Source organism: Tachyglossus aculeatus, chromosome 21 (genome assembly GCF_015852505.1).
Source record: "Tachyglossus aculeatus isolate mTacAcu1 chromosome 21, mTacAcu1.pri, whole genome shotgun sequence".
In the NCBI taxonomy this organism is placed as follows: domain Eukaryota; kingdom Metazoa; phylum Chordata; class Mammalia; order Monotremata; family Tachyglossidae; genus Tachyglossus; species Tachyglossus aculeatus.
The window spans coordinates 20,484,488-20,507,433 of NC_052086.1; the positions used below are offsets into that span (position 1 = coordinate 20,484,488).

General features: G+C 49.9%; 2 protein-coding genes across 4 annotated transcripts in view; one reads left to right on the plus strand and one right to left on the minus strand.

Moving 5' to 3' along the window:
* Nucleotides 1-121: 121 nt before the first annotated feature.
* On the plus strand, nucleotides 122-1,806 carry LOC119942525 (apelin receptor-like). The gene has a single exon (XM_038763354.1). It carries the CDS (start codon nucleotides 163-165, stop codon nucleotides 1,342-1,344), a length of 1,182 nt encoding a protein of 393 aa, XP_038619282.1. The 5' UTR covers nucleotides 122-162; the 3' UTR covers nucleotides 1,345-1,806.
* Nucleotides 1,807-8,657: 6,851 nt separating this feature from the next.
* Nucleotides 8,658-22,946, minus strand: part of MORC2 (MORC family CW-type zinc finger 2) — a 55,536-nt gene continuing 41,247 nt past the window's right edge. For 2 of the 3 annotated variants that reach the window (XM_038762462.1, XM_038762463.1), the window contains 16 exons: nucleotides 22,258-22,340; nucleotides 20,653-20,738; nucleotides 18,094-18,234; nucleotides 16,089-16,243; nucleotides 15,513-15,641; nucleotides 14,767-14,872; nucleotides 14,355-14,487; nucleotides 14,062-14,136; nucleotides 13,579-13,977; nucleotides 12,593-12,733; nucleotides 12,228-12,282; nucleotides 11,626-11,767; nucleotides 11,195-11,383; nucleotides 11,005-11,098; nucleotides 10,049-10,237; nucleotides 8,658-9,597 (listed from right to left, as the gene is read on the minus strand). In XM_038762462.1, coding sequence (XP_038618390.1) covers nucleotides 9,529-9,597; nucleotides 10,049-10,237; nucleotides 11,005-11,098; nucleotides 11,195-11,383; nucleotides 11,626-11,767; nucleotides 12,228-12,282; nucleotides 12,593-12,733; nucleotides 13,579-13,977; nucleotides 14,062-14,136; nucleotides 14,355-14,487; nucleotides 14,767-14,872; nucleotides 15,513-15,641; nucleotides 16,089-16,243; nucleotides 18,094-18,234; nucleotides 20,653-20,738; nucleotides 22,258-22,340 — 2,186 coding nt within the window. In that variant the 3' untranslated portion in view covers nucleotides 8,658-9,528. Of the gene's footprint in view, nucleotides 9,598-10,048; nucleotides 10,238-11,004; nucleotides 11,099-11,194; nucleotides 11,384-11,625; nucleotides 11,768-12,227; nucleotides 12,283-12,592; nucleotides 12,734-13,578; nucleotides 13,978-14,061; nucleotides 14,137-14,354; nucleotides 14,488-14,766; nucleotides 14,873-15,512; nucleotides 15,642-16,088; nucleotides 16,244-18,093; nucleotides 18,235-20,652; nucleotides 20,739-22,257; nucleotides 22,341-22,946 lie in introns of those variants that run through there. The other variant, XM_038762464.1, reaches the window with a different exon arrangement.

Consider the following 22,946-nt stretch of genomic DNA (forward strand, 5'->3'; position numbering starts at 1 on the left):
CGGCTGCCGGGTGGGTGGTCTCCTGCCCCGGGCCCGTCCCCCGAGGGGAGGGGACAGCGGCTGGAGGGGTTTTTAAGGCACCGTCGGGCTCGGGGGGTCGGTCGGTCCTTCCCGGGGGTGGTGGGGGGAGAGCCCGGAGCACCCCCAGACAGCCCCTCGGCCATGGAGGCCTGGGCGGCGGACCCCCAGGCCCTGCCCGTCGACGACTACTACGACTACTACAACGGCAGCGGGGCGGGCGGCCCGGGCCTGTGCCCTGGCGAGGAGGAGGGCGAGGCGGACTGGGAACTGTCCTTCTCCCTGCTGCCCGTCCTCTACATGCTGGTGTTCGTGCTGGGCCTGTCCGGCAACGGCGTGGTCATCTTCACCGTGTGGCGGGCCCCGGGCGTCGACGGGGCGGCCGGCGGGGCAGCCGGGGCCGGGGGCGGCGGGGGCAAGCGGCGCTCGGCCGACACCTACATCGGCAACCTGGCCCTGGCCGACCTGGCCTTCGTGGTGACCCTGCCCCTGTGGGCCGCCTACACGGCGCTGCGCTTCCACTGGCCCTTCGGGTCGCTCCTGTGCAAGCTGAGCAGCTACTTGGTGCTGCTCAACATGTTCGCCAGCGCCTTCTGCCTCAGTTGCCTCAGCTTCGAGCGCTACCTGGCCGTGGCGCGCTCGCTCAGCCGGGCCCGGCTCCTGCGCTCCCGCCGGGCGGCCACCCTGCTGTCCCTGGCGGCGCTCTGGCTGCTGGCCGGCCTGTTGGCGCTGCCCGCCCTGCTGCTGCGCGACACGCAGACGCGCCCGCCGCTCAACGCCACCGTGTGCGACATGGACTACAGCCGCGTGGCCAGCCCCGAGCAGGAGCGCTACTGGCTGGGCGCCCTCAGCCTGGGCACCACGGCGCTGGGCTTCGTCCTGCCGCTGCTGCTCATGACCGTGTTCTACTGCTGCCTCGGGGGCACCGTGACCCGCCACTTCCAGCACCTGAAGAAGGAGGAGCAGAAGCGGCGCCGGCTGCTGCGGATCATCGCGGCCCTCGTGGCCGTCTTCGCGCTCTGCTGGCTGCCCTTCCACCTGCTCAAGGGCCTCTACGTGCTGGGCTGGCTGGGCCTGCTGGACCTGCCGTGCGCCGCCCAGGGCCTCATCGTGCGGCTCCACCCGTACGCCACGTGCCTGGCCTATGTCAACAGCTGCCTCAACCCCTTCCTCTACGCCTTCCTGGACCTGCGCTTCCGAGCCCGCTGCCTCCGCCTGTTGGGCCTCCGCCGCCCCCGCCCGCGAGGCCCCTCGGGCTCGCTGTCCTCCACCGCCAGCGCCCAGACGCAGAAGTCCGAGCTGCCCTCGCTGGCCACCAAGGTGTGAACGGCCGGCGGCGAGGCCCGCTCCTCCTCTCCTCCTCTGCCCACCCCAGGACTGGGCCTTCCCCCGACCCCGCGGCCGAGCTGGACTCGGGAGGCGGGAGGGCTGGGCGGGAGTTGGCCGGAGAAATGGGGGAAGGGGTCCGTCCCCCCCCGCTACCCCCTCCACGCGGGGCCGGGCCCGTTCGGACTAAGGACCTCGAGCCGGCCGCGCTCCCCCGTGCTTCGCCCCCCTCTCCCACTGAGTGGGACCCAATAAAACCCGCTTCGGGAAACCGTGCGCTTCCGGACGTCCCTCCCAGTCACCGGGTATCGGGGTGGCCCCGAGGGGCGGAGGGGGGTGGAGGGACGGCGGGCCCCAGCCTGGACAACCGCCCCTTCCCACTCCCACCGGAGTCCGAGGCTCAATTAAGCCCACCCGTGAGCCCGGAGGTGTTGAAATGATAAATAAAATAATAATGGCATTTGTTAAGCGCTCACTATGTGCAAAGCACTGTTCTAAGCGCTGGGGGGGGATACAAGGTGATCACGTTGTCCCGCGTGGGGCTCACCATCTTCATCCCCATTTTACAGTTGAGGAAATGAGGCTCAGAGAAGTGAAGTGACTTGTCCAAGGTCACACAGCAGACATGTGGGGGAGTCGGGATTAGAACCCATTACCTCTGACTCCCAAACCCAGGCTCTTTCCACTGAGCCATTCTGCTTCTCAACAGTAATAGTAGTAATGGTAATAGTAATTGGGTTATTTGCTAGGCCCTTACTATCTACCCCAGCGCTTACAACGGTGCTTGGCACATAGTAAGCGCGCTTAACAAATACCAACGTTGTTATTATTATGTGCCCAGCACTGTATTAAGCGCTGGAATGGAAGCAGCATGGAGTAGTGGATAGAGCATGGGCCTGTAAATTGGGAGATCATGGGTTCTAATCCCGGCTATGCCACTTGTGTGCTCTGTGGCCTAGGGCAAGTCACTTCACTTCTCTGGGCCTCGGTTACCTCCGCCCATTGCGTGCAGGGATTGTCTCTATTGCTGTATTGCACTTTGCAAGCGCTTAGTACAGTGCTCTGCGCACAGTGAGCGCTCAATAAATACGACTGAATGAATGAATGAATCTGTAAGGTGGGGATTAAGACTGTGAGTCCGATGCTGGACGGGGACTGTGTCCAACACGATTTGCCTGTAACCACCCCAGCGCCCGGCACATAATAATAATAATAATAATAGCATTTATTAAGTGCTTACTACGTGCAAAGCACTGTTCAAAGAGCTGGGGAGGTTACAAGGTGATCAGGTTGCCCCACAGGGGGCTCAAAGTCTTAGTCCCCATTTGACAGATGAGGTAACTGAGACACAGAGAAGTTAAGTGACTTGCCCAAAGTCACAGAGCTGACACTTTGTGGAGTCAGGATTTGAACCCATGACCTCTGACTCCAAAGCCTGTGCTCTTTCCACTGAGCCATGCTGTTTCACCTAATAAGCGCTTATTAAATACCACAATAATTATTATTATTACAAGCAAATCGGGTTGGATAACAGTCCCTGTCCCTCTTGGGGCTCATAGTCCTAATCCCCATTTTACAGACCAGGTAACTGAATGACTTGCCCAACTCCACACAGCAGACAAGTGGTGGATCCGGGATTAGAACTCATGACCTCCTGACTCCCAGCGCCGGGCTCTGTGTACATCTGTCCCCACCGACTTCCTCGTGGCTCAATGGAAAGAGCAGGGGCTTGGGAGTCGGACGTCATGGGTTCAAATCCCGGCTCTGCCACTTAGCTGGGTGACCTTGGGTAAGTCACTTAACTTCTCTGGGCCTCAGTGCCCTCATCTGTAAAATGGGGATTAAGACTGTGAGCCCCACGTGGGACAACCTGGTGACCTTGTATGCTCCCCAGCGCTTAGAACAGTGCTTTGCACATAGTAAGCGCTCTACAAATGCCATTATTATTATCATTATTATTATTCTCACTCCTTCCAGGCACCCGCTGCCCCTCCATGGGCCTCATCCACTCCCACCTGCACGCTCACCGCCACGCTCATCCCCATCCATTCCTCGCCTTTTCCCACGGCCGCGAGGTGGGCGGGAGAGACCCGCTCTCTCCCTCCGTGGGGCATTCCGGGGGCGGGTCCTGCCCCTCCTTCTGTAATAATAATAATAATAATTTTGGTAGTAAGCGCTATGTGCAAAGCACTGTTCTAAGCGCTGGGGAGGATACAAGGTGATCAGGTTGTCCCATGTGGGACTCACAAACTTAAACCCCATTTTCCAGATGAGGTAACGGAGGCACAGAGAAGTTAAGTGACTTGCCCAGTGACAAGCGGCAGAGCCGGGATTTGAACCCATGACCTCTGACTCTCAAGCCCGGGCTCTTTCCACTGAGCCACGCTCCTTCTGTACCCCTGTCGGTCCCATCTCAAGCTTCCCCTGGCTGGCTTTGCCCCCTCCCCATCTCCCCGCCCTACCCCTTTGGGCCCTGGCGGGTGCCCAGGCCGCAGCCCCTCTCCCTCTCCGGTCCAGGAACGGCCGGGGATTTCACCACCTTTCATTCATTCATTCAATCGTATTTATTGAGCACTTACCCTGTGCACAGCACTGCACCTTCTCCCTCCTCCTCCCCTCACCCCGCCCAGGAGGGGAGGGAGCTACGGTGCCTTCCAAGCCCCAATGAATAATAATAATAACAATAATCATGTTCTCTGTCTCCCCCTTCTAGACTGTGAGCCCACTGTTGGGTAGGGACCGTCTCTATATGTTGCCAACTTGTACTTCCCAAGCGCTTAGTACAGTGCTCTGCACACAGTAAGCGCTCAATAAATGTGATTGATTGATTCATGAAGCGCTTACTTCTCTGGGCCTCAGTTACCTCATCTGTAAAACGGGGATTAAGACTGTGAGCCCCACGTGGGACAACCTGATTACCTTGTAATAATAATAATAATGGTGGCATTCATTAAGCGATTACTATGCGCAAAGCACTGTTCTAAGCGCTGGGGAAGTTACAAGGTGATCAGGTTGTCCCACGGTGGGGACTCACAGTCTTAATCCCCATTTTACCATTATGTTGCCAACTTGTAGTTCCCAAGTGCTTAGTACAGTGCTCTGCACACAGTAAGCGCTCAATAAATAAGATTGATTGAGGTAACAGATGAGGTAACAGGCCCAGAGAAGTTAAGTAAGTGACTTGCCCAAAGTCACACAGCTAATTGGCAGAGCTGGGATGGAATTGGTCCGACTTCCAGAAAAGCCCCAAACTATTCCCCTGTCCTCCCCCTCGGCCTGGGGACTCTCGCACCTCCTTCCTCGAGAGACCTTAGGCGCCGGGAGTGTGTCCTCCCCCCAACCCGCCGCCAAACATCCACCCACCGCTCCCGGGACAAAGGGACGCCCTGGGCGCGGCTCTAACCTCATTAACTGAAGTTTCAGAGACCTCCTCCCCATCCCCTTACTCTCATCCCCCTCCCCCCTCACCACCTTGGCCAAAAGGGACATCTTTAGGCACTAAGAGAAGGGAGGGAAGGAGGGAGGGAAGCAGCGGGAGGGAAAAGATCTTCCCTTTCCTCCCCCCGGGGGGGATCAGCCCAACTCACACTTTTCCCACAGTGAAATTTTTCCCCTGTCCTGCCGCCTCTTCACCCCACCCCTGGGAGGGTGAGGGCTAGTACTGGAAGTCCTTCCTCTTTCCCAACATCATCATCATCAATCGTATTTATTGAGCGCTTACTATGTGCAGATCACTGTCCTAAGCGCTTGGGAAGTACAAATTGGCAACATATACAGTCCTTACCCAACAGTGGGCTCACAGTCTAAAAGGGGGAGACAGAGAACAAAACCAAAAACATACTAACAAAATAAAATAGAATAGATATGTACAAGTAAAATAAATAAACAAATAGAGTAATAAATATGTACAAACATATATACATATATACAGGTGCTGTGGGGAAGGGAAGGAGGTAAGATGGGGGGATGGAGAGGGGGACGAGGGCTTGCCCCTTCCTTGCCCTCACAGTACCCTGGCCCTCATTAGATTTGAAGCATTATGAGAACATTAAGTGGGTTTGATCGCTGGTAGCCACTAGGACAAATAATAATGATTATTATGGTATTTGTTTAGCACTTTCTACGTGCCAGGAACAATGTGGGGGAAGGTGGATACAAACTAATCGGGTTGGAGACTGTCCCTGTCCCAAGTGAGGCTCACAGTCTCAATCCCCATTTTAAGGATGAGGTAACTGCGGCACAGAGAATAATAATAATAATAATAATGGCATTTATTAAGCGCTTACTATGTGCAAAGCACTGTTCTAAGCGCTAGGGAGGTCACAAGGTGATCAGGTTGTCCCACGGGGGGCTCGCAGTCTTAATCCCCATTTTACAGATGAGGTACTGAGGCACAGAGAAGTGAAGTGACTTGCCCAAAGTCACACAGCTGACAATTGGCGGAGCTGGGGTTTGAACACGACTTCTGACTCCAAAGGCCGTGCTCTTTCCACTAAGCCACGCTGCTTCTCTAAGAGAAGTGAAATGACTTACCCAAGGTTACACAGCAGACAAGTGACAGAGCTGGCATTAGAAACCCATACTCTATCCCCTACCCCAACCCCTCCCATCCTATCTCTGGCTTCCCAAGCGCTTAGTACAGTGCTTTGCATGCAGTAAGCGCTCAATAAATACGATTGAATGAATGAATTCACCCATACCTGGGCCGGCAAGGAGGCAGGGGGGTGGTGCAGGAGAGAGGAAATTCTGTTCTCCAGAAGATGGGGGGCAGGGGAGGTGGGTGGGAGTGTCACTGCTTGGTACCCCCAGGAATGCAGAGACCCCAGCTGGAGCCCCCTTCTCCCCCACAAGAAGCCAAGTTCCTCACCCATCCAGCATTGGTCCCTCCTTTTAGTGTCTCAAGCAGAGGTCAAGATGTGATGCCAGTCTGGACAAGGGCTCAGTCTGTATGTAACAGGAAGCCCTGGCACCTACCACCTCGGCAGCCTGTCCTCTCTTTAGGGAGGGGTGCCCACTCATGCCAGCTGATTCCTTTCACTGCAGGGGAAGTTAAAATTTCCCTGCAGCTGCAGGCTAGGAGGCAGGAAGGGCTCGGTGGAGAGATGAGCTGATATTTATCTCCTTTCCCCCACCCCTGAGACTCACCGGGGATGTAAAAGGCCTCAGGCCGGAGATGCTTCAGGCTGTCGGTAGGTTTCCCCGGTTACAGGGCAAAGCGCCTTGTGGCATTTGGTGGGCTGAGGACTACACACTTGCCGCCTCTGTTTCCGGGCACAAGGAGACACTTCACTGGTATTGCTTCCCAAATCCCACCAGCTGAATGGTCCCCTCCAGCATCCCCTCGTGCCACGGACCGGCAATGGACGCGTCACTGGAATCTGGGCCCAAGGAGTGAGGAGTTGGGGTGGAGTCTGTAGGAGGGGGCATAACGTCCTTTTCCCTCAGAACAAACATTGGGAGGACTCGCTGCAACGGAAGGTCTGTGTGTCTGGAGGTGGGGTAGGTGGGTGGGAAGCTAGGAGGCTCTGTTGGGGTTTACAGAGTAAAGATCCGCAACCCTGCCACAGTAATGGATTTAATCCGTGGCCAGCTCAGTCACCTCCTAATGCCAAGTCCAAGTTGTACTTCCCAAGCACTCAGTACAGTGCTCTGCACACAATAAGCGCTCAATAAATACTATTGAATGAAGGAAATGAATGAATGAAAGGCTAATTGTTGGGGGATTTTCCCCTACCTTTTCATGGCACCCAAAGAATGTAGTCTAGCCCATCTTTCCAATGGTCTCTGGCCTCCCCTGCTGGCCACAGATCACGTATTTTCATTCAATCATTCATTCAATCGTATTTATTGAGCGCTTACTGTGTGCAGAGCACTGTACTAAGCGCTTGGGAAGTACAAATTGAAGTACAAGTTATTTATCAACAACAGGTGTGATGACGAGGGACGGTTGTATTCCTGGTGGATACACAGACCACTGGTGGATACACTCCTCCTTACACTGCCCCCAGGCTCTCCAAACACTGAGCAAAAATCATAACTAGAAAGAATGGCGCGTCAGAGGGCCCACAGTAAATAGATATCATTGTTGATGAAACAGGAAGAGAGGCAGACCCTCATGTCCAGTCACGACCCAATTCGAGGGGCTGGATTTCCAGATATTCTCTCCCCTCCACTGCCGTTTGTGCAGATCTGCATTGTGCTAGCAACTGGCAGTTTGCAGGAGAAAAATGGCTGGAGAAGTTTAAAGGTCCATTCTTCTGTAGTCCAGAATAAAAGGATCTAGTTTTAAATGGACTGGAAAGCAGTTTCAAGGAAAAGTACATTCCACTTCAGAATAAAAACACTGGTCACTAATTTGCCTAATCCCAGGTGTGTTGGCATCACTTTCAATCCTCCATATCCTTAAAATGCTTCTCCAGAAGACATCTTTCACAGAGGTAGTAGTTGTAGAAGTGGGGGTTTCTTCACTTTAATGATCCTGTGAAGTAGTTGGCACCGACTGTTCTACTTAGAACTTTTTTTTCTAGCCTAAGAAGGGACCAGGAGACCCCTAACAAAGAATGCTAGTCACCAAGGTGAATTGATGGATCAAGCTAGATACCTGAAGAACCTAGCTCTGCTATCACACATTAAGAACAAAAGTCAGAACTTTGAATCGCAGAAGGAGTGGAGCTTTAGGATGCCTTGCTTTCAGTAGTCAGCTCTAACAAGTAGATGGACCAATCTGCTCTCTGCAAGAGCTATCATTTCTGTTCCCAGCCAGAGAAATTGAGGTGGGATGCGATAGACAGCAAAGCCAATTTTCTGGTGGGGAAAAAAAAAAGGCAATTCAGTCAAAAATAGCTCCCCAAAATAGCTCCCAGGGCAACATGGGAACACAATATAGTTTCTAAGCCTCTAACTCAGATGGTCTTAAGGCAACTGTGCCCACGGCCTTTTTTGGAAGTGAACTGGAGACAGTCTCCATGCAGGTGCCAGTTTCAGATAAGCAGTGGGAGTACTGCGTGTCATACAATAAATGCAGATCTAGCACATCAAATCATTCAAGAAGTATAGAGCACAAAGAAGCGATTCTTCCACATGAAATAGATCTGAGGGTTCCCTTTGTAGCATTAATTTTGACCTGAAAGGTAATCCTTTAAATGAGGGAACAGAAAGCACCTACGATGGTTGGTTTAAAAAATAAATAAAAATCACATCTGTCCCAGAGGAGGAGCATAAAATGGGATGAAGTCATTTGGAGATGAGCTGGATGTGGTGGAATTTGGTGATGTGGAGAAAATGTCCTCAGCTGGGGAGGCAAGAAAGAGAGCCAGGGGAGCGGAGTTTAAAACAGAGGCTCTTTTTATTTTTCACTGGTCAAGGTGAGTTGCTGCCAAGGAAGACGTGGCAGTGAGCCAAGGGAGAAGTAAGGCGATACGGTGACCCTGCTGTTCAACTCCTGCCCTCTGCCCCTTCTCATCCCTGCACAGGCAAGGATGCCGGTGGCATTCTTGTGCCCCACCTGCGAGTTTCCTAGCCTCAGCCCTTTGGGTTGAACAATTATAGACTAGACCCTCAATTCCACTTTCCCCAGCAGCTGTCCTTTCCTAGCCCCCTTCTTTCCTCTAGCTAAAGGGAGGTCATGGCTGAAGGGGGCTCCCTGTGCATCAGACCACCTCCTCTTGCCATTTACACTCCCCCCCCCACCCCCGCCAATCTGGCCTCATCCACTCTTGGCTTTAGGTGGTGACAGCAAGAGGGCACTTAATTTCCTTCCATTGGTAGGAAGAATGAATTAGGAAAATAAGCTGAGGTCTGATGCTCCACCATACCCATACACTACCTACCTGTACCTCCCGCTTCCCCCACAGAAGTCATCTTTCCCCTCCCGCTTCCCCCACAGAAGTCATCTTTCCCCTAACAGCAGGCACAGTGTCTTGTTTCTTTTAAAAAATAAATATTTATAAAGAAAGGGAAGAAGAGGTTCGAAGAACTACAATTTTAAAAACGCTTCTTCCAACAGCACAAGTGTCTTTGCATGTAAAACCACGAGACCAAGTTGTACACCAACACACCAACATAATACACAGCCCAGCGACCCTCCATCTTCCTGTGGGGCCGGGCCATTGGGCCGCTGAGGGCGGGGCTGGGGGACTCAGGGTTCAATGCCTCTCCGCGTTAGTCACTTCGGGGTGGAACGTTTCAGTCTCCCTTGGTGATCAGGTCTTCTATATACGCATCCAGTTCATCGTCTGTATTGATGTCTATGTCCTGGAATAATGGACAAGAGGCAGTATCAGACAGTAGGGGCGAGTGGGGGAGAGAGCCTAACTTCCCTCAGGCTTGCCTTAAAACCCCGCTGGGCTTCCAAGCTCGACCCACTGCTTGCCGGCTGGTCGCCCAGTTGTTCTTTTCTGACTGTGCTCAACTGCACTCGCACTTGTTATCCCAGGACTAGGCCTCTCTCCTGAGCCCTCAAGATGTCCACTGCCAGGGCCCGTAAAGACTTACGGACGGCCCACCTGGTTGAGGCTGAACAGGGTGGGCCTCGCCTCTGGCCCCCTGGATCTTAACAGTCCTCTAAATTTGGGAAGAGGCTCCATTTTGCATCCTCCATCCCCTTCGGCAAGCAATAATGTGCCAACTGGGCAGTGACTTTCGGGGGAGAGGAAAGCAGAGAAGTCAACTATTTCCCACCTGAGTAGTTCAACTTGGGCCTCACCTCCTGAACTTTCTGCAACAGGGCCACAATATTAGTCCGCAGTTTCTGGAGTTTCTCCTCCGTTTCCTTGAGCTTCCTCTCTGAGAGGCGGAGGTTTTCCTCAGAGACTTTGGCCCGAGCGTCAGCATGTGTCTGGTAGGAATTGCACAAGTTCTGAAGACCCATTTCATACTGCCTGAAATACTCCTTCTGTGTAGGGAGGAAAGCAAGTGACTCAGAAAAGAAAGTAAACCAAGGGTAGCTATACTGGAATTGGCCACCTGCTAGTATTTGACCCCCACTTTCCACAGGTGAGGAAACTGAAAGCCAGCAAAGTTTAGTGACTTTGCCCAACTTCACACGGTGGGCAAGTGGCGGGGCCCCAATTCTAGGCCCACACTCTTTTCCAGGAGAGCAAGCTGGTTCTCAAAGCAGAGCTTTTCCCCCACTATTTCTGATGAGACAAATTTTAGATACCAACATGCCTTGTTTTTTTCTCAATATCTCTAGATTCTAAGGTCTTTTTTGCTGTATGCTTTGGGCAACACCTTCCTTAACTGGTCCCTGCTGCTTTCTCTGAGTCAGCTTGCATCTTAAATCCAATTTGGTACATCTAAAATTCAAAATGGATGAGTTGGCAACCCCAGTCAGGCCTGGTGCCCAGGCCATGGCACCCTGCTGGTGTTCTCAGGTGGAGTCGGGCCTTTGCCAAGTATTTACCAATCAGACCAAGACAAAGAGGGCCACACCAGGAAGCATCTTTCCCCCATCCATGTCCAAAGCTTGCAGACCCGTACATCAAATGACCTGACCAACATAGTGATGGAAGAGGAGGTGGAAGAGGAGGAGAAGCAACTGGGAGTGGATGAAAAGAAAAAAGGAAAAGGAATCTCTCCTGGAGCCAGGTTGGCGGTTTGGTGATCATCAACTCAAATGCCAGGAAGGCAAAAGGGAATGAAATTACAGATCTGACTCACCAGAGGAAAGGCCACCAGCTCTTCTGAACCCATTGAACTCAGCTCCTTCTTTGACACTGGGAAATTTGGAGGCAGAAAATACCGCAAACAATTCCTACCAGACAGAAGAGACAAAACCAGATCTTGGAGAGTTGGATGAAAGGAAAAAAAGCCCAACATCATCCAGTGATAAGCAAACAGAAACACCCACCGAAGCACCTGGGCCAGCAGGTCAACAGTCTCGTGGCTGGTGTTGGGAGCTGTGGTGTCTGGCTCGATGCGAACACAGTCTGAGGTTGAGGGTTCCGCTGCCACCACCTCTTCCTGGTGTGTGTCTGGACTCTGATATTCTGGGGATGGGGGCTTCATCAACCTCACATCCTCGCTGCCTTTATCCACCCTGCCGGGGGCAACGCAGATGTGTTCTACAAAGCATCCTGGCAAAGCTAGTTCTCTTTCCATCTCTTAGGGAACCGAGTGCACTGAGCGCCTCCCACCCAACCGCAGGCTGCCTCCCCCACGACGGATCCCGACTTGGCAAGAATTCTCCCCGGCCCCTCCCACCCCCTCTTCACCTGGAATTCTTCCACCGACAGAGTATTGTTCCCTCACCCTGACCCTCCTTAAATAAGTCTGCATTACCAACGGTCTCTTGGCGTAGTGTCTGTGGGCACGTAATCAAATTTCACCTTCCACCGCACAACATGCTTGCCCACGTCCACTGCAGTCACACGGCCAGTGTACCACTCTTTGTTCACTCGCACCTCCACGTGCAGCCCCTTATCTGCATTTTGGCCAGGGGAAAGGAGAGAGGGCCACTGCTGAGAGGAACGTTCAATCCAATCACCATCAAATAGCTTTCATGGGAGGAGTCATTTAGGAATGCCGAGTACACAATTCCTACGTATGATCTCATTTTTTGCTCCCCAAATTAAAGCAGGGACAAGGCTACCCACCCTCTGGTCTGTTTCCCCAGGAGTACAGAAATGGTACAAGCTCAGAGATGAGGACTAGTGCCTTTCAATAGATCATGCCAAATAGCAGCTGTTAAAATTAAGTCCCTGGGCAAATGTCCTTCAAAACTTGACTGAGAATAAAACTAGATGCCATTCTTCCTAACGATAGCAGGCCTGACATTGGCTCCAAAGCCTGTGTAATCAGTCTCTCTGCTAAGCACTACCATCATACTGCCTGCCTCCTGCGGGATGTTGACTCAGAAACAAAATTTCACTTCATTTCCTTACCTTTCTGAGCTCTTTTTTGGTCTGCCAGTTCCTCTTCTCCAGGACTATCTGTGACCTACAGGCAGAATAAAGTTCACCAGCACTACCCTGAGCCAAGCATGACCCAAAATCAATGACTCCAAGTCTTGACAGCTGCACCCAAGCAGGGGGAAGGTTGATGATGGGAGAACCAATCCAGTTTGTGGCCATTTTGGCCAAGAATACCTTTCAACTCCCCTCCCCACTTTCTTAACCAAAAGATCTAAACAAGGAAATAATGTTTTTGAGTGAACTCTTCTCCAAAACCTCCATTTTGGTGGAGGGGGCTTCCAAACTGGGAAGTGCGGAAGGAAAGAAGCTGGAGGAGGAATGTGCAGTGGCCTCACCTCCAATACTACCTCACTCGAGTCCTTCTTTTCTTCTTTGACTACAAACTTGCCCCGTTTCGACTTCTCTTTCCTCTGTTCCACTTCCTCTTCGCTCCCATCCTCCATGAAGTTGGTAGTTCTCTTTCGGGAAGCGGGTGTCTAGAGTTGGAAGAATGGTTCTAAAATAGGTCCCAGGCAACAGCTCTTGAGCGTGGAATCGCTAAATTGCATGAGACCTTTCAGGCTGCCAAGAGAAACTGTTTATCAGAATCCTCCTGCCACACACTTGTGCCTTGGACACCGGATTCTGACACTGGTAACTATGACCCCATGCCTAGTGAGGCATTAAGCCAACCTGATACTCTCACTTCCAAAGAGACTGACTGATTTCCAGTTGGAAAATATTCAGAGAAGTCACTGTGGGCAGGGAACGTTTCTATCAACTCTGCTGTACTGCACTCTCCCAAGTGCTCTTCACCCGGTAAGTGCTGTCAATAAATGCCATTAATGAGTCAGGCCGAGAAGGGCCAAGAGAGTCAGACTGTGATTCCTACATATTGTCATTGCTCATGCAATCACACATCACCTATTTCCCACTCACTGAGCAGAAGACAGGGGAAAACAGCTGGAGAAGCAGCGTGGCTTAGTGGAAAGAGCACGGCCTTGGGAGTCAGAGGTCGTAGGTTCTAACCCCAGCTCTGCCACTTGACAGCTGTGTGACCTTGGACAAGCCACTTAACTTCTCTGTGCCTCAGTTACCTCATCTGTAACATGGGATGAAGACTGTGAGCCCCACGTGGGACAACTTGATTACCTTCCGTCTACCCCAATGCTTAGAACAGTGCTCGGCCCATAGTGAACGCTCAAACACCAACATTAGTACTACTAATCACTGAGATCTAGGGAAGGTTTACTATTTTGGGGCTGAGGAGTTATTTTCAATTTTCTTTTTGGGGGGAGTAGTGGGGACTGCAAAAAGGTATGAAAAGTGGAGAAGAGCTCACCTGTTGAATAGGTTTACTGGGAGGGTCTGGCTTCTTTAGCCCAGATGACTTCACGGTTTTGGGGCTGGGAGCCTCCCGGGAGCTTTTAGAATTTGCCAAGTGTGGGGCTGACGACTGCACCACAGGGGCTGTTCTACTGGCTGCTTTGGTGACTGTACTAGAGGGTTTTCTGGGAGACCCCAGCGATTGATGTGTCTTGGAAGTGCTGGCTTCCTCCCGGGGCCCCCCACCACTCAGCTTGGGGGAGCTGAACGCTGGCTGGCTGACAGCAGCCTTCCTTGACTGGCCAGTTGCTTTTGGAGTTGGGGGTGCTGGGGGGGGTCTGCTAGGAGCGTTTTTAATCACGGCAGGTAACGGGGGTGATCGTGGGCGTTGGGGGCGGCGCAGGGCCTGGGACTCCTGCAAGAGACCACGACAGAAAAGGGTTAGAGAGCTCACACCAGTGTGGGAGAGGAGGACAACTTTATTCCCCTTGGACTTTACCTCAATTGTAGGTTTAGTGCTGACTTCTAGAGGCAATTTCTTCACATCAGCTAGGGATCGGATGGGCATGGTCTTCTGCAGTGAGAAGAACAATCAGGGAAGACAACTTTTGTCTCTGTAATACCAACCTCAGATTCTTAAGGTTCCTTCTCCCCGGGTCCGGCTGCCTGACCACAAGCTCCTTGTGGACAAAGAACATGCCTACCAACTCTGTTGTAGTGCACTAAGTGCTTCATACAATGCTCTGCCCAGAGTAGGTGCTCAATAAATACCACTGATTGAGTTCTTCCCACCTGCAGTGCTTCCAGTTTCTCCTGTTGCTGGCGGATCCGCTCGGTCAGCTGCTTCCGCTTCTCTTCTTGTGACTTCATGTCTTTCTTCAAGGTTCCTAATGGGACCTTCTGCTTTTGTTCTGAAGCATCACACCTGTGCAAACAGGACAGGAGAGAGACCGTGGTTATCTAGGGGTCAGCCAGGGTCACTCCCACCCTTAGCTCTGCTCAACAAAACCTTCATTAACCAAACATCCAATTTCTCATGCATGGACACACATACGCCTCAGATACACCCTTTTATTATCGTAAGAAATTCTCTCTTATGGGACGGTAGCTGTTTGGAAAACGGAGAAAAAAGTCTATCCTGGCAAGGATTCCCGACACCCTAATTCTTCCATCCCATCCCCTGCAGGGAAGCTGAAATACTCACTTGTCCTGTTCAGGATCAGGGTTCATAGCGCAAACCCAGGAGTCTGGATAGTCCTTCTCCACTGAACTCAGCTGGAAGGGGAGGGTCCGCCACTTCAAGCACAGATCTGCCGCACAGAACACACCCCTCAGAGAGCTTGGAGTTCCCAGCCCCGGCTGCCCACCTCATGGTTCAGAGAAACATAAGTCGGTTGTTTCTGGAAAAATCCTTGGGCACCCTGCTTTGTGAATTCTGTTCTCCAGGGAAAACCTTCAGGATCTCTGGTTTGTTTTTTTGGCTAAACAGAAAGGTATCACTTCTAGCCTAGTGGAAAAAGTCATGCCTGATTTCCCCGAGAAGCACCCTCGCTCAGCCACCCACTTACTATTGTCTAAAGGCTTTTGATCTGCCAACAGAGTCCAGCGAATCCTGGACAAATGCTTGACTGGCCCCCCTTCCCTCCCTGATGTCTACGGCAGCTGGGCCAAGTTTTGGGGAGAGGCAAGCTTAGGATGGGAGAGCTAATATATGCATGTATTTTCACCAGGGCCCATTTGACTCCTCTGAGGGTTCATCACGCTGAATATATGCTGAACTAATCTCTTTTTTTCCTTAGGTGCCAGATCCCTGGTCCTCACAAAGATTCAGGCTAACGGGCCAGAGGTTACAGAGGGGAAGAGTAGGGAGCCATGGCTTCTCTGCCAATACCCACCCTGGTGAGCCATCTTTGCCCAGTCCAACTCTCCTTTTTGGTAGCCCACACTTACCACACTGAATTGTGGTGGGAATTTCCATCGCCCTTCTGCGCTTGTAACGCAACTCACTAGATGGAGGCTGGTTCCAGTTTGCAGAGAGGTAGCCAAATTCATCCCAAAACTTGATTATTCCCCGCTGGGCTGTAAAGTAGCCAATTAGCAGACCATTATTAGCCACAGAAAAGAACATTTAATTTACCATATCCATAGCAGGTTTTCACTTCTCTTCCTCCAATCCTTCTTTAATGAGAAGCACTGTGGCCTAGTGGGAGCCTGGGAGTCAAAAAGACCCGAGTCCTAATCCCGACTCCGCCACTTGTCTGCTATGAGACTTTGAAGTCGCTTAAGTTCTCTCTGTCTCAGTTACCTTGTCTGTAAAATGGGGAATAATACTGTGAGCCCCATGTGGGACGTGGACTGTGACCAACCTGATTAGCCTGCATCTACACCAGCGCTTAGTATAGTGCCTGGAACGTAGTACGTGGTTAACAAATACCATAAGAACAGAAAATTAAAAAAAAAACCCAAACCACCTGACTGCCTCAGAGACGGTCAATCTAAGGTGGGGAAAGGAGGAGGCCTCCTTACCAATGGCAACATCCTTCCAGTACTGAGCCAGATGCTCTCCCATTGCCTTCAGCAAGTGTCGATATTCCTTGGCATCTGCAAAGTCCTGCTTATTGTGTGTGGGCTCCAAGACCAGGTAGGGAACATCCACCACTCCTACTACTCCGCCACAAGCCCTGCAAGGACCAACACATACACCCGTTATCCTCCCATCCATCGACACGGATGGGCTGGGAACACATATCTATGCTACCAGATTCTATCAAATGGTCTCTCTGTGTAGAAGGTGAAAATTTCATGATGCTACATAAGGGCCTCAGCTGTCATTTTGACTTTTGAGAGCGGGGGAGAAGAGAGGAAGAAACTGGAATGGAAAGGAAGTTATAGGGCTGGGGGCCATGTCCTACCACCAGGGGCAAGAAATGGAGCCAACAGTGGCAAGCTCACAGGGGTGATGGCTCAGTGGAGTGGGCCCCTACCAATCAATCAATCAATCGTATTTATTGAGCGCTTACTATGTGCCAAGCACTGTACTGAACACTTGGGAGAGTACAATGTAACAATCTAACAGACACATTTCCTGCCCACAATGAGTTAGTCTGTCCCACTTAGGCTGACTGATAACTCTTCAGGTAACCCCAAAGCTATCTTATCTGCCTCATGTAGTTTTTCTACTGCTACTTTCTTTTTTTTTTTTTTTTTAAAGACAGACAGAGGAAACTGTCTTGTACAAAAGGCACTCATGCATGTCCACAGCAAGTGAGAATTCCTTTTCCAATGCCTGGGCCTCATCCTGGCCCTTCCTTCCAGAGCCACATTCCAATGAATGCTGGGAACGCTGTTTTAAACTGCATGGAGACATTATTTGCGAAAAGCAATTCTCTCCAAGTACCATGGATACAATTCAGCTCACATTGCTACACTCCTCACGTGCTGAATTCTTCTTCCTTGAAGCTGCATCCTCATCTGCTTTCTTAACTGCACATAACACTAAGATAAGCACTTAGTACAGTGCTCTGCATACAGTAAGCACTCAATTAATATGATTGAATGAATTCCCAGTTACAACGATCTTTAAACACTATTTTGAAACAGCACTATTGCATTTTTATGCATGCATCCTTACAATGCTCTCTCCCACACTTTGAGATAATGCTAAGTTTCCCTTGGATTAAACATTTCCCTTCCTCTCTTGGCCAATCAACCAATCAGTGGTACGTATTGAGCACTTGATATGTAAGAGAGCACTGGCCTAACCCCCTTGGAGAATACAAGCAACCGATGGTATTTATTGAGGGCTTCCTGGACACACAGCACTGAACCAATCTCTTGGGGGAGCACAAAACAGTTGGCAGACACAGCCCCTGCCCTCAAAGGGTTCATAGTCTGATGGCCTGTCTCATCTGCCATGGTTTTTAGGTCCATTATGGCAGCTGTGCCCTGTATAGTGGCGAAACTGCATGTTGTGGGGTTTTCGGTGTGGGTCTGGTACTTGCCCTGAGCAGTGCTTTCTAATTTCTCCCACACAAGCCCCCAGCTCAGGACTCATAAATAGTTCCAAACAGACAAAACTATGGTTGCCGGGTCACACATCGCTGACCCCTGCATTAGATGATGACAGCTCTCGATCTGCTAGCACAAGGTTTCTTTCTGCTGAATAGTATATAAAAGGAAATTGAAAATTAGGTGCTCATAAAAACCCAGTTCCCGAACATATTAAATAGTTTTTTGAACATAAAAATACCATAATAAATAAGGTTATATATATACTTGAATTATTCTGGTCATTTGGGAGCACATTAACGCACTTATTTTCAAGAGGAAAATCAAGCTTCACCTAGCATTAATTCCTATGACTCAATTTTCCTGGAACAATTCAGAGTGTCACTCAGGGTCTAGCTGAATACACAAAAATAAGGATATATAAACTACAAAGCAGGTCTCTTTTGTAGTCACCCAAGGGTAAAGACTACCCTGAGCAAGAGTGCGAGGATCCAAAGGACCCTGCTGTCCGAAGGATACTCACATGCCTCCTTCCAGCTGTGGGCCAACCTTTTCATACATTTTAATCAGACGACTACAATTGTAAACAAACATGCCATCCAAATCCCGTTGCTCAATATTCACCCCAAAGATGAAGTTTAATTCTTTGGGCTCCTTCAGGGCCCTGGAAACAGAGAAGGGAATGGATTAGAACAGCCTTCCACTTTAGCACAAGCCTAAGACTTGGAAAAAAAAACCAAACAAGTGTCAGTTTCACAGGGAATTTTAACAGCTCTCCAATTTACTCTATAAAACCAACAATTGGTAACAACTCACCCCACCAACCCATATTCACAGATCACAACTCCCTCCATTTTCAATAATCTGCTAAAAATCTCACCACCTCCAACAAAACTTCCCGGCTTAATTCACAACACCAGTTTCATCAGCCCAGCATAGCACTGTACTAAGTGCTTGGAACAGAATATAACAGTTGGGAGACTCATTCCTTAGCTTATCACTTGTGTACTTTACTCCTAAGTTCAGCATTCATATACATATGTAGCAAAAAACACTTTCCCTGCCCTCGAGAAGCATATAATTTCACAGGAGAGACAACAGAAATAATTTACAGCTAGTGAAAACAGGAAGAGAAGATAAAGCAGGAAGGAGTATGAACATATTAGGATGAATCTGGTGAACAAACAAAAAATATATTTACTGATATATTCATTGTTTGTTCACCAGATTCTTATGAAGTAATATAAAGTAAATATAAAAATATATTTACTGGTATATTCATTGTTTGTTCACCAGATTCATCCTAATATGTTCATACTCTTTCCTGCTTTATCTTCTCTTCCTGTTTTCAGTAGCTGTAAATGATTTCTGTTGTCTCTCCTATGAAATTGTACGCTTCTCGAGGGCAGGGAAAGTGTTTTTTGCTACTGTTAGCTTTCCCAAGTATTTAGTATAGTGCCTAGCCCGCAATAGATGCTCAATAAATACCACTGATGGATCAGTTTATCATCACTGGCATCTTCTTAGAGTACAGATAGTTATGTATAGACTGATATATGTAGTTTCCCAAGTGCTTTGTACAGTACTCAGTGTGGCTCAATGGAAAGAGCCCGGTCTTTGGAGTCAGAGGTCATGGGTTCAAATCCTGACTCAGCCAATTAGCTGTGTGACTTTGGGCAAGTCACTTAATTTCTCTATGCCTCAGTTCCCTCATCCGTAAAATGGGGATTAAGACTGTGAGCCCCCCATGGGACAACCTGATCACCTTGCAACTTCCTTAGCGCTTAGAACAGTGCACATATTAAGCGCACATAGTAAGCGCTTAATAAATGCCGTTATTATTATTATTATTACTCCAGTACTTAGAATGGTGCTTGACACATAAGTGCTTAACAAATACCATTATTAATATTGTGAACAGTAAGTGCTCAATAAATACCACTGGTTGATAGGGGGGGGGGGGGGTGTGGGGGTGTGTGTGTGTGTGTGTGTGTGTGTGTGTGTGTGTGTGTGTGGGTGTGTGGGTGTGTGTGTGTGTGTGTGTGTGTGTGTGTGTGTGTGTGTGTGTGTGTGTGTGTGTGTGTGCGCGCGCCCTGAGATTCCGCTTTGTTAATTTAGAGAAGATTAATATAAAGAAAGGGGGAAAAAAAAGAGGTAGTCATATGGCAACTCAGGTGAGCAGCTTTCAGAAAAGACTTGCCTTTTTATTTCCTACCTCAAACTTGTCTGATGGCTTTCAAGGAACGGTCCCAGAGTATTGCAGAATCACAGTACCGTGACAGTGATGTCACTGGATAAATATTAAACTACTCAAGACCTAGGAATGATAACTTTTGGGGAACGTTTCCTTATTCCCAAGCTTCTCATCTTTTCTGAATAACCCTCAACACCTCACTTCCTCATTTGGCCTTGGGGGTGCCTAGCATCCCTAGTTACTCTGTCCCTTGCCCCAACCTGCCACCCACTTTACTCAGGAGGCCTTTCTCCTTCTCCCTGACCCAGTTGTCTTCTCAGTTGCTTTTCCTGTTGGCTCTGGCCTCACACAGTTGCCACCCCAGCCTTGCATCTCATCTGATGACCACTCCCCACAGCCTACTTCTGACCCTGATTTAGCTCTCTACCACCCAGCTGGCTCCATGGGGCACATTCCTTCCTAACCCTTTCCCTTCTTCCCACCATATAGTGTGCAGAGCATACAGTGCTCTGCACATAGTAAGCGCTCAATAAATACAATTGATGATGATGATGATGATGATATGCTGCTGACTCAACTTTAGCTGAGAGGGTGGGAAGCGAAGTATAACTTGTATAATCATAAACAAGTTTTACTGAACATCTAAATTATTTAACACAGTATTACATTCCTGATGTCCATGATCTTTTTAACTGACTTTCCTTGGAAAGAGAGGAAGTTGAGGTTGGAAGTGCTTACACTATTTATTGCTATTGAGCTACTTGAGTATTTCTGCACTTACCTCTCCTCTCTTCCATAAAGTGATTCAAAAAAAGGATGCAACTTAAAAAGACACCACAATCGACACTCAGGTAACTCAGACCGTATCCCAAGAGTCCACGGACTCACCGTTGCTTGGCTTCCTTAATTCGCTTCTTAACATCTGCTTCTCTGCGTAGGGTAATGGCTGAGTTCTGGACTTGCCGTAATGTCACCTAAAATGTTTATTTACCGAATTTCATGGTGAGGTGAGGCACTTCAGCTCAACCGCGAATGTACCCACATATAGAAGTCTTCCTTCCCAGCGGACTTAACTTGCACTCACATAAAAACATCACATCCCTTTCCATTGGAATACAGCTGTACCCCACGACATGGCCATGATGTATTTCTCCACACTGTGGATGATTATTATGAATGGCAGTATCGTGGGGTAAGTTTTCCCACAGACTTACATGCAATTTGTTAAGTTCCGCTCCAGAACCAGCCCCGACATGATGCCCGGGCCCTACAGGTAAGTAAAAGTTACACTGTAAATCCCTCCCCACTACCCCTTCCCTTCCCTGTTCATCGGGGCTTTCTTACCCCCAAGGACCCCAAATGTAGCCCCCTCCTCCCCCGTCTCCCCACCCCCGCACTCCAGTATTTTCTTTCCCAACTCTGTCTATACCAATGGCTGCTTTTGCTGGCACCACTAACTCCATTCTGTTGTCCCTCCAACCTTCAGCCCCACCCAGAATGCGAGAGAGGAGGAGAAACTGGGGGTGAGCATGGTGGCTTGGACAGATGCTCCTCATACAGTAACAGCTGTTTTCTCCATCTTGCCTTAAACTGTCTCTGCTGGGGCAGGGGGGATGTGGTGATAAGTGGAAAGGGGAAGAAGTGGAGTGGGGAGAGCGGGGTTGTGCTGCATGGATGCAATTACAGTGAGACAGGGCCCGTGTTAGGTACACTACCAGAATCGGAGTGGGGGAAAACACTTAATCTGATTTCGCCTGCAGGCCGCTTATAGTGGCACCCATGGTTTGAAGTGAGTTGCAGTTAATGGCACAGAGCACATCTCTGCTTAAAACAATACTGGAGTATGGGAATGAGGAGAAAAGAAGGGGAGGGTAAAGGTCAGGTTGCAGGGGACAGAAAAACTGCTCAAAACAGGACAGAGCAGGAATGAAGGGAATGACATCCCTCCAGGAACTGGACGTAACTTTAGAGGCAGGGGCCCATAAGCAAACGGTGTAGTGTTATCTCCGGGGTGTGCCTGCGTTAATTCTCACTGGGGACAAACTCTACAACTGTCTGCTTGGGACTCTCAACAAGGGTCAGTGATGAAGACGCCTAGAACTGAAATTAACATCTAACCAAGCAGACTGGGGACACTCGTTGCCTACAGTCCCAATTCTAATTAGAATGTCATTAGAAACCAGAGCCTGTTCCACAGTGCAGCACTAGAGCGATGGTTTACCCGGGACCAAGACCCTTCTCCCTCAACTGTGCCCGAGGCTCTGATACACTGACACAGGTGATATCTATCCTTGGGCTCTCCCAAGGGGAGAGAAGCAGCCAATGGTATTTACTGAGCACTTACTCTGCACTAGACACATGACAGAGTACAAGAGAGACAGTAGACGAGATCCCTGTTCTCAAGAATCCTACAATCTAGTGGATTGTAACTCTGGGAAGCAGAACAACCTCACCCCAAAACTAACATACACCAACTAGACAGAGAAGTCTCACCCTGGAGTCTCGTGTGAGATCCCCTCCCAGTCGCAGCTCCAGAGCTCGAGCTTTGCTCTCTGCCTCTCGAGCTTTTTCCTCCGCTATAATGCAGAAAACACAACAATAAAGGCCATGAAAGGATATGAACCTCAGGTGGCTTGGAGAGGAGTAATGGGCACCCACGGGTCCAGAAGGCACTCAAATGGGAGCCCTACTGCTGTGAATCCCCCTTGCTCATGGAAGGGGGCCTGCAACTTGATGGGCTGAAACCATAGCAAAACAGTTTTGGGAGATGGGGCTAACATCTGGAGAGAAAAACATCCCAGTTGGTAGGTGGAGAGGGGGTCAAAAAGTAAAAGCTGGAGTTCAGACAAAAACCCAAACAAACAAAACTGGTTGAGTGAGGTGAAGCCCCGGGGAATACAAGGCAAACAGGAGCTATTTATTCCTAAGTCATACAGTCTTTCGGCCAAAGAAAAGATTCTGTCTGAAGTAAAACACCAGCTGCAGACAGCGGAATTCTTGTTGAGCAGCTCTGAATTAGCATTAACCAGAACCCAGGGGATAGCTGCCCTAGCAAAGAGGTAAGCATACCCTTGTCACTGAGGCAGATAAAAGAAAGAAGCGGCGTGGACACCAAAAGGACAGGAGGCGATTCAAGGGAAAAGGACACAGGCAACCAGTCTAAGTGCAGGAGGAGTTCAAGG

What these genes read in the sequence shown, in the direction of transcription:
- LOC119942525 (XM_038763354.1), top strand. Translation starts at nt 163, where the DNA reads ATGGAGGCCTGGGCGGCGGACCCCCAGGCCCTGCCCGTCGACGACTAC.